This window comes from Oncorhynchus mykiss, chromosome 28 (genome assembly GCF_057628025.1).
Source record: "Oncorhynchus mykiss isolate SJ-2025 chromosome 28, ASM5762802v1, whole genome shotgun sequence".
Lineage (NCBI taxonomy): Eukaryota > Metazoa > Chordata > Actinopteri > Salmoniformes > Salmonidae > Oncorhynchus > Oncorhynchus mykiss.
This window is the reverse complement of record NC_143049.1, coordinates 39,670,087-39,688,256: the sequence shown is the minus strand read 5'-3', so window position 1 is coordinate 39,688,256 and position 18,170 is coordinate 39,670,087. Positions and strand designations below refer to the sequence as shown.

General features: G+C 43.0%; 1 protein-coding gene across 1 annotated transcript in view; it reads right to left on the bottom strand.

Annotated features, from left to right (window-relative positions):
- The window catches only part of LOC110508247 (collagen alpha-1(XI) chain), a 257,758-nt gene that overhangs the window by 203,469 nt on the left and 36,119 nt on the right, over positions 1–18,170 (bottom strand). The window contains exon 4 of the mRNA XM_090225286.1: positions 6,148–6,310. Within this exon, the coding sequence (XP_090081412.1) occupies positions 6,148–6,310 (163 nt within the window). The remainder of the gene's footprint in view (positions 1–6,147; positions 6,311–18,170) is intronic.

Below are 18,170 nucleotides of genomic sequence, written 5' to 3'. Positions count from 1 at the left end.
CAGCACTGCAGCTGTAATGAATGACTACAACCATCACTGTAGCTGTAATGAATGACTACAACCAGCACTGCTTCTGTAATGAATGAGGACAACCAGCACTGCAGCTGTAATGAATGACTACAACCAGCACTGCAGCTGTAATGAATGACTACATCCAGCACTGCAGCTGTAATGAATGACTACATCCAGCACTGCTTCTGTAATGAATGAGGACAACCAGCACTGCAGCTGTAATGAATGAGGACAACCAGCACTGCAGCTGTAATGAATGACTACATCCAGCACTGCAGCTGTAATGAATGAGGACAACCAGCACTGCAGCTGTAATGAATGACTACATCCAGCACTGCAGCTGTAATGAACGAGTAAAGCAAAGTGTTCTGATATGCTTGTGTTGTTATTATTAGTGGCTTGTGTCTTATTTAATATCGAGGAATATTTCACTTACTCTGGTCACAGCAGTAACAACAATGAATTGGTGCATGAGGCAGAAAGAATGCAGTGCAACTTGAGTTTCACCATCAGCTGGAAGACTGTGTCCCCTTTTCTCTTTACGGAGGGAGGGAGAGCGGAGGGACAGTAAGTCGGGGGAGAGGCAGCCTCACCTCTGCCCTCTCCCTCCCTCCCCTCAGACTGACCATCAGATGCAGGCCGTCAGTCCAGTAGAAAAAACGAGTAATACAACAAACTATATATATAATTTCAAAATGGTCTCAGAAGAACAACATTGGCAGGGCAATTTAAGTATAACCAATATGCAGTGATAATGTATTGGGCCTATAGCCTACTGATCAAACCTAATTGCTACAGAACTGTCTTTAATTGGTTCATGTTGCATAGGTTTATGTTTTTAAAGTCATGTTAAAAAGAAATCTGAGGGGTAGATATCGGCTTGCATTGTGACATCGTGTCCAGCTGAATCAGAAAATTCACCACTGACCTACATCATGTTTCCAGCTGAATCAGAACATTTCCCACTGACCTACATCATGTTTCCAGCTGAATCAGAAAATTGACCACTGACCTACATCATGTTTCCAGCTGAATCAGAACATTGACCACTGACCTACATCATGTTTCCCAGCTGAATCAGAACATTCACCACTGACCTACATCATGTTTCCAGCTGAATCAGAACATTTCCCACTGACCTACATCATGTTTCCAGCTGAGTCAGAACATTGACCACTGACCTACATCATGTTTCCAGCTGAATCAGAACATTGACCACTGACCTACATCATGTTTCCAGCTGAATCAGAACATTTCCCACTGACCTACATCATGTTTCCAGCTGAATCAGAAAATTCACCACTGACCTACATCATGTTTCCAGCTGAATCAGAACATTGACCACTGACCTACATCATGTTTCCAGCTGAATCAGAACATTGACCACTGACCTACATCATGTTTCCAGCTGAATCAGAACATTGACCACTGACCTACATCATGTTTCCAGCTGAATCAGAAAATTCACCACTGACCTACATCATGTTTCCAGCTGAATCAGAAAATTCACCACTGACCTACATCATGTTTCCAGCTGAATCAGAACATTGACCACTGACCTACATCATGTTTCCCAGCTGAATCAGAACATTGACCACTGACCTACATCATGTTTCCAGCTGAATCAGAACATTGACCACTGACCTACATCATGTTTCCAGCTGAATCAGAACATTGACCACTGACCTACATCATGTTTCCAGCTGAATCAGAACATTGACCACTGACCTACATCATGTTTCCAGCTGAATCAGAACATTGACCACTGACCTACATCATGTTTCCAGCTGAATCAGAACATTGACCACTGACCTACACCATGTTTCCAGCTGAATCAGAAAATTCACCACTGACCTACATCATGTTTCCAGCTGAATCAGAAAATTCACCACTGACCTACATCATGTTTCCAGCTGAATCAGAACATTGACCACTGACCTACATCATGTTTCCCAGCTGAATCAGAAAAAAAACAACAGTAGCAGCCGATTCTGTGGTTGTTACCAAACTTCTCAGATCTGAGAAAAAGTAAACGTGTAATTGCTTGTCAAGAACAAGATCAAGAGTAACAGAAATCTATTTACCGATCCCTTTTTAATTTCCAGGCCATCCAATCTCTTTTACAAGAGAGGCCTGTCTCTACTGTAGTAGAGACCATACGTAAAATCAACTATACAGTGACATAGTAAACCATGTTCTAATACAACATTTACTAATTAGTTCATTAGTTAATTAGTTAATTAGTAAATTAGATAATTTTCTATTAGTGTTCAGTTCATTAAATAATATGAACACTTACCACGCTGCACCTTGGTCCACACCTTCTTCATACGACGACCGTTACACGTGCAACCTAATCCAGTGATCGTCATGTATTGTGAGAATTAGGCTCTTGTTGTTATAATTTACTGTTCAATTACCTCAGACATACCTCAGACACAAGAGGTATGTGGCAGGGTCTACAGTCAATCACGGATTACAAAAAGAAAACCAGCCCCGTCGCGGACCAGGATGTCTTGCTCCTAGACAGACTAAATAACTTCTTTGCTCGCTTTGAGGACAATACAGTGGCACTGACACTGCCCGCTACCAAAACCTGCGGACACTCCTTCATTGCAGCCGACGTGAGTAAAACTTTTAAACGTGTTAACCCTCGCAAGGCTGCAGAGTCAGCCGCGTCCTCAGAGCATGCGCAGACCAGCTGGCTGGTGTGTTTACGGACATATTCAATCAATCCTTATCCCAGTCTGCTGTCCCCACATGCTTCAACAGGGCCACCATTGTTCCTGTTCCCAACAAAGCTAAGGTAACTGAGCTAAACGACTAGCACTCACTTCTGTCATCAAGTGCTTTGAGAAACTAGTCAAGGACCATATCAACTCCAGCCTACCTGACACCCTAGACCCACTCCAATTTGCTTACCGCCCCAATAGGTCCACAGACAATGCAATCGCAACCACACTGCACACTGCCCTATCCCATCTGGACAAGAGGAATACCTATGTAAGAATGCTGTTCATTGACTACAGCTCAGCATTTAACACCATAGTACCCTCCAAACTTGTCATCAAGCTCAAGACCCTGGGTCTCGACCCCACCCTGAGCAACTGGGTACTGGACTTCCTGACGGGCTGCCCCCAGGTGGTGAGGGTAGGTAACAACATCTCCACACCGCTTATCCTCAACACTGGGGCCCCACAAGGGTGCGTTCTGAGCCCTCTCCTGTACTCCCTGTTCACCCACGACTGCGTGGCCATGCACGCCTCCAACTCAATCATCAAGTTTGCGGACGACACTACAGTGGTAGGCTTGATTACCAACAACGATGAGACGGCTTACAGGAAGGAGGTGAGGGCCCTCAGAGTGTGGTGTCAGGAAAATAACCTCACACTCGACGTCAACAAAACAAAGGAGATGATCGTGGACTTCAGGAAACAGCAGGGGGAGCACCCCACTATCCACATCGACGGGACAGTAGTGGAGAGGGTAGAAAGTTTTAAGTTCCTAGGCGTACACATCCCAGACAAACTGAATTGGTCCACCCACACAGACAGCGTCGTGAAGAAGGCGCAGCAGCGCCTCTTTAACCTCAGGAGGCTGAAGATATTCGGCTTGTCACCAAATGCACTCACAAACTTTTACAGATGCACAATCGAGAGCATCCGGTCGGGCTGTATCACCGCCTGGTACGGCAACAGCTCCACCCACAACCGTAAGGCTCTCCAGAGGGTAGTGAGGTCTGCACAACGCATCACCGGGGGCAAACTACCTGCCCTCCAGGACACCTACACCACCCGATGTCACAGGAAGGCCAAAAAGATCATCAAGGACAACAACCACCCGAGCCACTGCCTGTTCACCCCGCTATCATCCAGAAGGTGAGGTCAGTACAGGTGCATCAAAGCTGGGACCGAGAGACTGAAAAACAGCTTCTATCTCAAGGGCATCAGACTGTTAAACAGCCACTAACATTGAGTGGCTGCTGCCAACATACTGACTCAACTCCAGCCACTTTAATAATGGAAAATGTATGTAAAAAATGTATCACTAGCCACTTTAAACAATGCCACTTAATATAATGTTTACATACCCTACATTACTCATCTCATATGTATATCCTGTACTCTATACAATCTACTGCATCTTGCCATCTTCATGTAATACATGTATCACTAGCCACTTTAAGCTATGCCACTTTGTTTACATACCCTACATTACTCATCTCATATGTATATACTGTATTCTATACCATCTACTGCATCTTGCCCATGCCATTCTGTACCATCACTCATTCATATATCCTTATGTACATATTCTTCATCCCTTTACACTTGTGTGTATAAGGTAGCTGTTGTGAAATGAAAGGGGGGATACCTAGTCAGTACAACTGAATGAAAGGGGGATACCTAGTCAGTACAACTGAATGAAAGGGGGGATACCTAGTCAGTACAACTGAATGAAAGGGGGGATACCTAGTCAGAACAACTGAATGAAAGGGGGGATACCTAGTCAGTACAACTGAATGAAAGGGGGATACCTAGTCAGTACAACTGAATGAAAGGGGGGATACCTAGTCAGTACAACTGAATGAAAGGGGGGATACCTAGTCAGTACAACTGAATGAAAGGGGGGATACCTAGTCAGTACAACTGAATGAAAGGGGGGATACCTAGTCAGTACAACTGAATGAAAGGGGGATACCTAGTCAGTACAACTGAATGAAAGCGGGGATACCTAGTCAGTACAACTGAATGAAAGGGGGGATACCTAGTCAGTACAACTGAATGAAAGGGGGGGTACCTAGTCAGTACAACTGAATGAAAGGGGGGATACCTAGTCAGTACAACTGAATGAAAGGGGGGATACCTAGTCAGTACAACTGAATGAAAGGGGGGATACCTAGTCAGTACAACTGAATGAAAGGGGGGATACCTAGTCAGTACAACTGAATGAAAGGGGGGGATACCTAGTCAGTACAACTGAATGAAAGGGGGGATACCTAGTCAGTACAACTGAATGAAAGGGGGGATACCTAGTCAGTACAACTGAATGAAAGGGGGGATACCTAGTCAGTACAACTGAATGAAAGGGGGGGATACCTAGTCAGTACAACTGAATGAAAGGGGGGATACCTAGTCAGTACAACTGAATGAAAGGGGGGATACCTAGTCAGTACAACTGAATGAAAGGGGGGATACCTAGTCAGTACAACTGAATGAAAGGGGGGGTACCTAGTCAGTACAACTGAATGAAAGGGGGGGATACCTAGTCAGTACAACTGAATGAAAGGGGGGATACCTAGTCAGTACAACTGAATGAAAGGGGGGGATACCTAGTCAGTACAACTGAATGAAAGGGGGGATACCTAGTCAGTACAACTGAATGAAAGGGGGGATACCTAGTCAGTACAACTGAATGAAAGGGGGGATACCTAGTCAGTACAACTGAATGAAAGGGGGGATACCTAGTCAGTACAACTGAATGCCTTCAACTGAAATGTGTTTTCTGCATTTAACCCCTCCCCTCTGAATCAGAGAGTTGGGGGGGGGGGGCTGACTTAATCCACATTACAATTTGACCGAATCATGGTTTTAGCCTCCTAAGACGATCCCCGATGCAACCAATACATTCTAACTCCCACCACCTGTCAAAGGGTCGCAAAATGCAACTAAATGGTGGCCATCTGGAGCCCTGGTTAGTAGGCTTTTCCCTCTATAACTTTAGTTTTCCTTCAATGAAAAAAAAAGGCCTCCATCTTTACAATCAACAGTAGCCTAGGCCAAGGCTCCTCTCTCGCTTTCTCTGTCTCCTCAGCAGCCCCGGAATTTTTTTTTCCAGATACACTTTTATCGTCCAAAAGCCGGAAATGACCGGCTAACGGAAACCATTTTCCCAAGTGGCTTTCCATAGCCTCCTTACACACACCACGCTGCGCTCTGTCCATAGTGCTGACACAGCACAGCGCAATTACGCCAAACTGTCTATCAATCATTTGAACTTTTTTTGCTATTTTTATATAGGGACTAAGCCCCCTTATGTCCTTATCATTTTCACACAATTTCACAGTATTGTTACAACCTCATAGTGTGGAAATATATATATAAAAGACAGGAAAAATCACGTTTTTGTTCTTACCTCAAAAACTTCTTCATCCAGAATCCTGGTTCCAAAGACAACGATGCCGTCAGTGTTGATGGCTGCCCCGTCGCTCCTCTTCAGTGGCCTGCTCAGCTTCTTCTTACAATCCACAATGATGGTCACGCTCTTCTTCTCCACACTGATGGCCACGCGATGCCATCTAAACATGGACAGAGTAGGACGTGGGTTAGAGATTTATGAGAGATTTGGAGGAGAACATGAAACGTATGTGGTGTATTTGTTGATGTGGAATGGTAAAACCTGAGTACAGGTTGGACATTTACAGTATGGTATTAGTCAGAGATGATATACCGTCTGGTTTTAGTCAGAGATGATCTACCGTCTGGTATTAGTCAGAGATGATCTACCGTCTGGTATAGTCAGAGATGATCTACCGTCTGGTATTAGTCAGAGATGATCTACCGTCTGGTATTAGTCAGAGATGATCTACCGTCTGGTATAGTCAGAGATGATCTACAGTCTGGTATAGTCAGAGATGATCTACCGTCTGGTATTAGTTAGAGATGATCTACCGTCTGGTATTAGTCAGAGATGATCTACAGTCTGGTATTAGTCAGAGATGATCTACCGTCTGGTATTAGTTAGAGATGATCTACCGTCTGGTATTAGTCAGAGATGTTCTACCGTCTGGTATTAGTCAGAGATGATCTACAGTCTGGTATTAGTCAGAGATGATCTACCGTCTGGTATTAGTCAGAGATGATCTACCGTCTGGTATTAGTCAGAGATGATCTACCGTCTGGTATTAGTTAGAGATGATCTACCGTCTGGTATTAGTCAGAGATGTTCTACCGTCTGGTATTAGTCAGAGATGATCTACCGTCTGGTATTAGTCAGAGATGATCTACCGTCTGGTATTAGTCAGAGATGATCTACCGTCTGGTATTAGTCAGAGATGATCTACCGTCTGGTATTAGTCAGAGATGATCTACCGTCTGGTATTAGTCAGAGATGATCTACAGTCTGGTATAGTCAGGGATGATCTACCGTCTGGTATTAGTCAGAGATGATCTACAGTCTGGTATTAGTCAGAGATGATCTACCGTCTGGTATAGTCAGAGATGATCTACAGTCTGGTATTAGTCAGAGATGATCTACCGTCTGGTATTAGTCAGAGATGATCTACCGTCTGGTATTAGTCAGAGATGATCTACCGTCTGGTATTAGTCAGAGATGATCTACCGTCTGGTATTAGTCAGAGATGATCTACAGTCTGGTATAGTCAGGGATGATCTACCGTCTGGTATTAGTCAGAGATGATCTACAGTCTGGTATTAGTCAGAGATGATCTACCGTCTGGTATAGTCAGAGATGATCTACAGTCTGGTATTAGTCAGAGATGATCTACCGTCTGGTATAGTCAGAGATGATCTACCGTCTGGTATTAGTCCAAGATGATCTACCGTCTGGTATAGTCAGAGATGATCTACCGTCTGGTATTAGTCAGAGATGATCTACCGTCTGGTATAGTCAGAGATGATCTACCGTCTGGTATTAGTTAGAGATGATCTACCGTCTGGTATAGTCAGAGATGATCTACCGTCTGGTATTAGTCAGAGATGATCTACCGTCTGGTATAGTCAGAGATGATCTACCGTCTGGTATTAGTCAGAGATGATCTACCGTCTGGTATTAGTCAGAGATGATCTACCGTCTGGTATTAGTCAGAGATGATCTACCGTCTGGTATTAGTTAGAGATGATCTACCGTCTGGTACAGTCAGAGATGATCTACCGTCTGGTATTAGTTAGAGATGATCTACCGTCTGGTATTAGTCCGAGATGTTCTACCGTCTGGTATTAGTTAGAGATGATCTACCGTCTGGTGTTAGTCAGAGATGATCTACCGTCTGGTATTAGTCCGAGATGTTCTACCGTCTGGTATTAGTCAGAGATGATCTACCGTCTGGTATTAGTCCGAGATGTTCTACCGTCTGGTATTAGTCAGAGATGATCTACCATCTGGTATTAGTCCGAGATGATCTACAGTCTGGTACAGTCAGAGATGATCTACCATCTGGTATTAGTCCGAGATGATCTACCGTCTGGTATTAGTCAGAGATGATCTACCGTCTGGTATTAGTCAGAGATGATCTACCGTCTGGTATTAGTCAGAGATGATCTACCGTCTGGTATTAGTCAGAGATGATCTACAGTCTGGTACAGTCAGAGATGATCTACCGTCTGGTATTAGTCCGAGATGATTTACCGTCTGGTATTAGTCAGAGATGATCTACCGTCTGGTATTAGTCAGAGATGATCTACCGTCTGGTATTAGTCCGAGATGTTCTACCGTCTGGTATTAGTCAGAGATGATCTACCGTCTGGTATTAGTCCGAGATGTTCTACCGTCTGGTATTAGTCAGAGATGATCTACCATCTGGTATTAGTCCGAGATGATCTACAGTCTGGTACAGTCAGAGATGATCTACCATCTGGTATTAGTCCGAGATGATCTACCGTCTGGTATTAGTCAGAGATGATCTACCGTCTGGTATTAGTCAGAGATGATCTACCGTCTGGTATTAGTCAGAGATGATCTACCGTCTGGTATAGTCAGAGATGATCTACCGTCTGGTATTAGTCAGAGATGATCTACCATCTGGTATTAGTCAGAGATGATCTACAGTCTGGTATTAGTCAGAGATGATCTACAGTCTGGTATTAGTCAGAGATGATCTACAGTCTGGTACAGTCAGAGATGATCTACCGTCTGGTATTAGTCAGAGATGATCTACCGTCTGGTATTAGTCAGAGATGATCTACCGTCTGGTATTAGTCAGAGATGATCTACCGTCTGGTATTAGTCAGAGATGATCTAACGTCTGGTATTAGTCCGAGATGTTCTACCGTCTGGTATTAGTCCGAGATGTTCTACCGTCTGGTATTAGTCAGAGATGATCTACCGTCTGGTATAGTCAGAGATGATCTACAGTCTGGTACAGTCAGAGATGATCTACCGTCTGGTATTAGTCAGAGATGATCTACCGTCTGGTATTAGTCAGAGATGATCTACCGTCTGGTATTAGTCAGAGATGATCTACCGTCTGGTATTAGTCCGAGATGTTCTACCGTCTGGTATTAGTCAGAGATGATCTACCGTCTGGTATAGTCAGAGATGATCTACCGTCTGGTATTAGTCAGAGATGATCTACCGTCTGGTATTAGTCAGAGATGATCTACAGTCTGGTATAGTCAGAGATGATCTACAGTCTGGTATAGTCAGAGATGATCTACAGTCTGGTATAGTCAGAGATGATCTACCATCTGGTATAGTCAGAGATGATCTACCATCTGGTATAGTAAGAGATGATCTACCGTCTGGTATTAGTCAGAGATGATCTACCGTCTGGTATTAGTCAGAGATGATCTACAGTCTGGTATAGTCAGAGATTATCTACAGTCTGGTATAGTCAGAGATGATCTACCGTTTGGTATAGTCAGAGATGATCTACAGTCTGGTATAGTCAGAGATTATCTAAAGTCTGGTATAGTCAGAGATGATCTACCGTTTGGTATAGTCAGAGATGATCTACAGTCTGGTATAGTCAGAGATGATCTACCGTCTGGTATAGTCAGAGATGATCAACAGTCTGGTATAGTCAGAGATGATCTACCGTGTGGTATAGTCAGAGATGATCTACAGTCTGGTATAGTCAGAGATGATCTACCGTCTGGTATAGTCAGAGATGATCTACCGTCTGGTATTAGTCAGAGATGATCTACCATCTGGTATTAGTCAGAGATGATCTACAGTCTGGTATTAGTCAGAGATGATCTACAGTCTGGTACAGTCAGAGATGATCTACCGTCTGGTATTAGTCAGAGATGATCTACCGTCTGGTATTAGTCAGAGATGATCTACCGTCTGGTATTAGTCAGAGATGATCTACCGTCTGGTATTAGTCAGAGATGATCTAACGTCTGGTATTAGTCCGAGATGTTCTACCGTCTGGTATTAGTCCGAGATGTTCTACCGTCTGGTATTAGTCAGAGATGATCTACCGTCTGGTATAGTCAGAGATGATCTACAGTCTGGTACAGTCCGAGATGATCTACCGTCTGGTATTAGTCAGAGATGATCTACCGTCTGGTATTAGTCAGAGATGATCTAAAGTCTGGTATTAGTCAGAGATGATCTACCGTCTGGTATTAGTCCGAGATGTTCTACCGTCTGGTATTAGTCAGAGATGATCTACCGTCTGGTATTAGTCAGAGATGATCTACCGTCTGGTATTAGTCAGAGATGATCTACCGTCTGGTATAGTCAGAGATGATATACCGTCTGGTATTAGTCAGAGATGATCTACCGTCTGGTATTAGTCAGAGATGATCTACAGTCTGGTATTAGTCAGAGATGATCTACCGTCTGGTATAGTCAGAGATGATCTACCGTCTGGTATTAGTCAGAGATGATCTACCGTCTGGTATAGTCAGAGATGATCTCCCGTCTGGTATTAGTCAGAGATGATCTACCATCTGGTATTAGTCAGAGATGATCTACAGTCTGGTATTAGTCAGAGATGATCTACAGTCTGGTATTAGTCAGAGATGATCTACAGTCTGGTACAGTCAGAGATGATCTACCGTCTGGTATTAGTCAGAGATGATCTACCGTCTGGTATTAGTCAGAGATGATCTACCGTCTGGTATTAGTCAGAGATGATCTACCGTCTGGTATTAGTCAGAGATGATCTAACGTCTGGTATTAGTCCGAGATGTTCTACCGTCTGGTATTAGTCCGAGATGTTCTACCGTCTGGTATTAGTCAGAGATGATCTACCGTCTGGTATAGTCAGAGATGATCTACAGTCTGGTACAGTCCGAGATGATCTACCGTCTGGTATTAGTCAGAGATGATCTACCGTCTGGTATTAGTCAGAGATGATCTAAAGTCTGGTATTAGTCAGAGATGATCTACCGTCTGGTATTAGTCCGAGATGTTCTACCGTCTGGTATTAGTCAGAGATGATCTACCGTCTGGTATTAGTCAGAGATGATCTACCGTCTGGTATTAGTCAGAGATGATCTACCGTCTGGTATAGTCAGAGATGATATACCGTCTGGTATTAGTCAGAGATGATCTACCGTCTGGTATTAGTCAGAGATGATCTACAGTCTGGTATTAGTCAGAGATGATCTACCGTCTGGTATAGTCAGAGATGATCTACCGTCTGGTATTAGTCAGAGATGATCTACCGTCTGGTATAGTCAGAGATGATCTCCCGTCTGGTATTAGTCAGAGATGATCTACCATCTGGTATTAGTCAGAGATGATCTACAGTCTGGTATTAGTCAGAGATGATCTACAGTCTGGTATTAGTCAGAGATGATCTACAGTCTGGTACAGTCAGAGATGATCTACCGTCTGGTATTAGTCAGAGATGATCTACCGTCTGGTATTAGTCAGAGAAGATCTACCGTCTGGTATTAGTCAGAGATGATCTACCGTCTGGTATTAGTCAGAGATGATCTAACGTCTGGTATTAGTCCGAGATGTTCTACCGTCTGGTATTAGTCCGAGATGTTCTACCGTCTGGTATTAGTCAGAGATGATCTACCGTCTGGTATAGTCAGAGATGATCTACAGTCTGGTACAGTCAGAGATGATCTACCGTCTGGTATTAGTCAGAGATGATCTACCGTCTGGTATTAGTCAGAGATGATCTACCGTCTGGTATTAGTCAGAGATGATCTACCGTCTGGTATTAGTCCGAGATGTTCTACCGTCTGGTATTAGTCAGAGATGATCTACCGTCTGGTATAGTCAGAGATGATCTACCGTCTGGTATTAGTCAGAGATGATCTACCGTCTGGTATTAGTCAGAGATGATCTACCGTCTGGTATTAGTCAGAGATGATCTACCGTCTGGTATTAGTCCGAGATGTTCTACCGTCTCGTATTAGTCAGAGATTATCTACCGTCTGGTATAGTCAGAGATGATCTACAGTCTGGTACAGTCAGAGATGATCGACAGTCTGGTATAGTCAGAGATGATCTACAGTCTGGTATAGTCAGAGATGATCTACAGTCTGGTATAGTCAGAGATGATCTACAGTCTGGTATAGTCAGAGATGATCTACAGTCTGGTATAGTCAGAGATGATCTACAGTCTGGTATAGTCAGAGATGATCTACCATCTGGTATAGTCAGAGATGATCTACCATCTGGTATAGTAAGAGATGATCTACCGTCTGGTATTAGTCAGAGATGATCTACCGTCTGGTATTAGTCAGAGATGATCTACAGTCTGGTATAGTCAGAGATTATCTACAGTCTGGTATAGTCAGAGATGATCTACCGTTTGGTATAGTCAGAGATGATCTACAGTCTGGTATAGTCAGAGATTATCTACAGTCTGGTATAGTCAGAGATGATCTACCGTTTGGTATAGTCAGAGATGATCTACAGTCTGGTATAGTCAGAGATGATCTACCGTCTGGTATAGTCAGAGATGATCAACAGTCTGGTATAGTCAGAGATGATCTACCGTGTGGTATAGTCAGAGATGATCTACAGTCTGGTATAGTCAGAGATGATCTACCGTCTGGTATAGTCAGAGATGATCTACCGTCTGGTATTAGTCAGAGATGATCTACCATCTGGTATTAGTCAGAGATGATCTACAGTCTGGTATTAGTCAGAGATGATCTACAGTCTGGTACAGTCAGAGATGATCTACCGTCTGGTATTAGTCAGAGATGATCTACCGTCTGGTATTAGTCAGAGATGATCTACCGTCTGGTATTAGTCAGAGATGATCTACCGTCTGGTATTAGTCAGAGATGATCTAACGTCTGGTATTAGTCCGAGATGTTCTACCGTCTGGTATTAGTCCGAGATGTTCTACCGTCTGGTATTAGTCAGAGATGATCTACCGTCTGGTATAGTCAGAGATGATCTACAGTCTGGTACAGTCAGAGATGATCTACCGTCTGGTATTAGTCAGAGATGATCTACCGTCTGGTATTAGTCAGAGATGATCTAAAGTCTGGTATTAGTCAGAGATGATCTACCGTCTGGTATTAGTCCGAGATGTTCTACCGTCTGGTATTAGTCAGAGATGATCTACCGTCTGGTATAGTCAGAGATGATCTACCGTCTGGTATTAGTCAGAGATGATCTACCGTCTGGTATTAGTCAGAGATGATCTACCGTCTGGTATTAGTCAGAGATGATCTACCGTCTGGTATTAGTCCGAGATGTTCTACCGTCTGGTCTTAGTCAGAGATTATCTACCGTCTGGTATAGTCAGAGATGATCTACAGTCTGGTACAGTCAGAGATGATCTACCGTCTGGTATTAGTCAGAGATGATCTACCGTCTGGTATTAGTCAGAGATGATCTACCGTCTGGTATTAGTCAGAGATGATCTACCGTCTGGTATTAGTCAGAGATGATCTACCATCTGGTATTAGTCCGAGATGATCTTCCGTCTGGTATTAGTCCGAGATGATCTACCGTCTGGTATTAGTCAGAGATGATCTACCGTCTGGTAAAGTCAGAGATGATCGACAGTCTGGTATAGTCAGAGATGATCTACAGTCTGGTATAGTCAGAGATGATCTACAGTCTGGTATTAGTCCGAGATGATCTACCGTCTGGTATTAGTCAGAGATGATCTACCGTCTGGTAAAGTCAGAGATGATCGACAGTCTGGTATAGTCAGAGATGATCTACAGTCTGGTATAGTCAGAGATGATCTACCATCTGGTATAGTCAGAGATGATCTACCATCTGGTATAGTCAGAGATGATCTACAGTCTGGTATAGTCAGAGATGATCTACCGTCTGGTATAGTCAGAGATGATCTACAGTCTGGTATAGTCAGAGATGATCTAGAGTCTGGTATAGTCAGAGATGATCTACCATCTGGTATAGTCAGAGATGATCTACAGTCTGGTATAGTCAGAGATGATCTACAGTCTGGTATAGTCAGAGATGATCTACAGTCTGGTATAGTCAGAGATGATCTACAGTCTGGTATAGTCAGAGATGATCTACCATCTGGTATAGTCAGAGATGATCTACCATCTGGTATAGTCAGAGATGATCTACCATCTGGTATAGTCAGAGATGATCTACCGTCTGGTATTAGTCAGAGATGATCTACCGTCTGGTATTAGTCAGAGATGATCTACCGTCTGGTATAGTCAGAGATGATCTACCGTGTGGTATAGTCAGAGATGATTTACAGTCTGGTATAGTCAGAGATGATCTACCGTCTGTTATTAGTCAGAGATGATCTACCGTCTGGTATTAGTCAGAGATGATCTACAGTCTGGTATAGTCAGAGATTATCTACAGTCTGGTATAGTCAGAGATGATCTACCGTTTGGTATAGTCAGAGATGATCTACAGTCTGGTATAGTCAGAGATGATCTACCGTCTGGTATAGTCAGAGATGATCTACAGTCTGGTATAGTCAGAGATGATCTACCGTCTGGTATAGTCAGAGATGATCTACAGTCTGGTATAGTCAGAGATGATCTACCGTCTGGTATAGTCAGAGATGATCTACAGTCTGGTATAGTCAGAGATGATCTACCGTCTGGTATAGTCAGAGATGATCTACAGTCTGGTATAGTCAGAGATGATCTACCGTCTGGTATAGTCAGAGATGATCTACAGTCTGGTATAGTCAGAGATGATCTACCGTCTGGTATAGTCAGAGATGATCTACAGTCTGGTATAGTCAGAGATGATCTACCGTCTGGTATAGTCAGAGATGATCTACAGTCTGGTATAGTCAGAGATGATCTACCGTCTGGTATAGTCAGAGATTATCTACCGTCCGGTATTAGTCAGAGATGATCTAACGTCTGGTATTAGTCCGAGATGTTCTACCGTCTGGTATTAGTCCGAGATGTTCTACCGTCTGGTATTAGTCAGAGATGATCTACCGTCTGGTATAGTCAGAGATGATCTACAGTCTGGTACAGTCAGAGATGATCTACCGTCTGGTATTAGTCAGAGATGATCTACCGTCTGGTATTAGTCAGAGATGATCTACCGTCTGGTATTAGTCAGAGATGATCTACCGTCTGGTATTAGTCCGAGATGTTCTACCGTCTGGTATTAGTCAGAGATGATCTACCGTCTGGTATAGTCAGAGATGATCTACCGCCTGGTATTAGTCAGAGATGATCTACCGTCTGGTATTAGTCAGAGATGATCTACCGTCTGGTATTAGTCAGAGATGATCTACCGTCTGGTATTAGTCCGAGATGTTCTACCGTCTGGTATTAGTCAGAGATTATCTACCGTCTGGTATAGTCAGAGATGATCTACAGTCTGGTACAGTCAGAGATGATCTACCGTCTGGTATTAGTCAGAGATGATCTACCGTCTGGTATTAGTCAGAGATGATCTACCGTCTGGTATTAGTCAGAGATGATCTACCGTCTGGTATTAGTCAGAGATGATCTACCATCTGGTATTAGTCCGAGATGATCTTCCGTCTGGTATTAGTCCGAGATGATCTACCGTCTGGTATTAGTCCGAGATGATCTACCGTCTGGTAAAGTCAGAGATGATCGACAGTCTGGTATAGTCAGAGATGATCTACAGTCTGGTATAGTCAGAGATGATCTACAGTCTGGTATAGTCAGAGATGATCTACCATCTGGTATAGTCAGAGATGATCTACCATCTGGTATAGTCAGAGATGATCTACAGTCTGGTATAGTCAGAGATGATCTACAGTCTGGTATAGTCAGAGATGATCTACAGTCTGGTATAGTCAGAGATGATCTACAGTCTGGTATAGTCAGAGATGATCTACCATCTGGTATAGTCAGAGATGATCTACCATCTGGTATAGTCAGTGATGATCTACCGTCTGGTATTAGTCAGAGATGATCTACCGTCTGGTATTAGTCAGAGATGATCTACCGTCTGGTATAGTCAGAGATGATCTACCGTCTGGTATAGTCAGAGATGATTTACAGTCTGGTATAGTCAGAGATGATCTACCGTCTGGTATTAGTCAGAGATGATCTACCGTCTGGTATTAGTCAGAGATGATCTACAGTCTGGTATAGTCAGAGATTATCTACAGACTGGTATAGTCAGAGATGATCTACCGTTTGGTATAGTCAGAGATGATCTACAGTCTGGTATAGTCAGAGATGATCTACCGTCTGGTATAGTCAGAGATGATCTACAGTCTGGTATAGTCAGAGATGATCTACCGTCTGGTATAGTCAGAGATGATCTACCGTCTGGTATAGTCAGAGATGATCTACAGTCTGGTATAGTCAGAGATGATCTACCGTCTGGTATAGTCAGAGATGATCTACAGTCTGGTATAGTCAGAGATGATCTACCGTCTGGTATAGTCAGAGATGATCTACAGTCTGGTATAGGCAGAGATGATCTACCGTCTGGTATAGTCAGAGATGATCTTGATCTACAGTCTGGTATAGTCAGAGATGATCTTGATCTACAGTCTGGTATAGTCAGAGATGATCTACAGTCTGGTATAGTCAGAGATGATCTTGATCTACAGTCTGGTATAGTCAGAGATGATCTTGATCTACAGTCTGGTATAGTCAGAGATGATCTTGATCTACAGTCTGGTATAGTCAGAGATGATCTACCGTCTGGTATAGTCAGAGATGATCTACAGTCTGGTATAGGCAGAGATGATCTACCGTCTGGTATAGTCAGAGATGATCTTGATCTACAGTCTGGTATAGTCAGAGATGATCTACAGTCTGGTATAGTCGGAGATGATCTTGATCTACCGTCTGGTATAGTCAGAGATGATCTTGATCTACAGTCTGGTATAGTCAGAGATGATCTACCGTCTGGTATAGTCAGAGATGATCTACTGTCTGGTATAGTCAGAGATGATCTACCGTCTGGTATAGTCAGAGATGATCTTGATCTACAGTCTGGTATAGTCAGAGATGATCTACCGTCTGGTATAGTCAGAGATGATCTACAGTCTGGTATAGTCAGAGATGATCTACAGTCTGGTATAGTCAGAGATGATCTACAGTCTGGTATAGTCAGAGATGATCTTGATCTACAGTCTGGTATAGTCGGAGATGATCTTGATCTACAGTCTGGTATAGTCAGAGATGATCTTGATCTACAGTCTGGTATAGTCAGAGATGATCTTGATCTACAGTCTGGTATAGTCAGAGATGATATTGATCTACAGTCTGGTATATTCAGAGATGATATTGATCTACAGTCTGGTATATTCAGAGATGATATTGATCTACAGTCTGGTATAGTCGGAGATGATCTTGATCTACAGTCTGGTATATTCAGAGATGATATTGATCTACAGTCTGGTATAGTCAGAGATGATCTTGATCTACAGTCTGGTATAGTCAGAGAGATCTTGATCTACAGTCTGGTATAGTCGGAGATGATCTACAGTCTGGTATAGTCAGAGAGATCTTGATCTACAGTCTGGTATAGTCGGAGATGATCTACAGTCTGGTATAGTCGGAGATGATCTACAGTATGGTATAGTCAGAGATGATCTTGATCTACAGTCTGGTATAGTCAGAGATGATCTTGATCTACAGTCTGGTATAGTCGGAGATGATCTACAGTCTGGTATAGTCAGAGATGATCTACCGTCTGGTATAGTCAGAGATGATCTTGATCTACAGTCTGGTATAGTCAGAGAGATGCCAACAGATTTAAAACTTAAAAGTAGGTTGTTCTTGTTGAAGATAATTTGATCTTCTCAGAAAAATTCCTAGCTAAACAAACAATAAAACAATAAAATGACAGTAATTGAAACAGGCTAACTCTACTTTACAAGTTTTGGAAAACAGATAAATCAACCACAGACATTCAAGTTACATACCAATGCAACGCTTCATTTCACTGTAGACAATTGTATCAGACACGTTTTTGCAAAATGTTTCAAATTAGCAAAAGAGTTCACAGTCAGAATATTAATGTTACAGTTAGGTAATTTATGAAGCTCAAACTCTTTTATTTGGATAGTTAACTACACATCAACAACACAG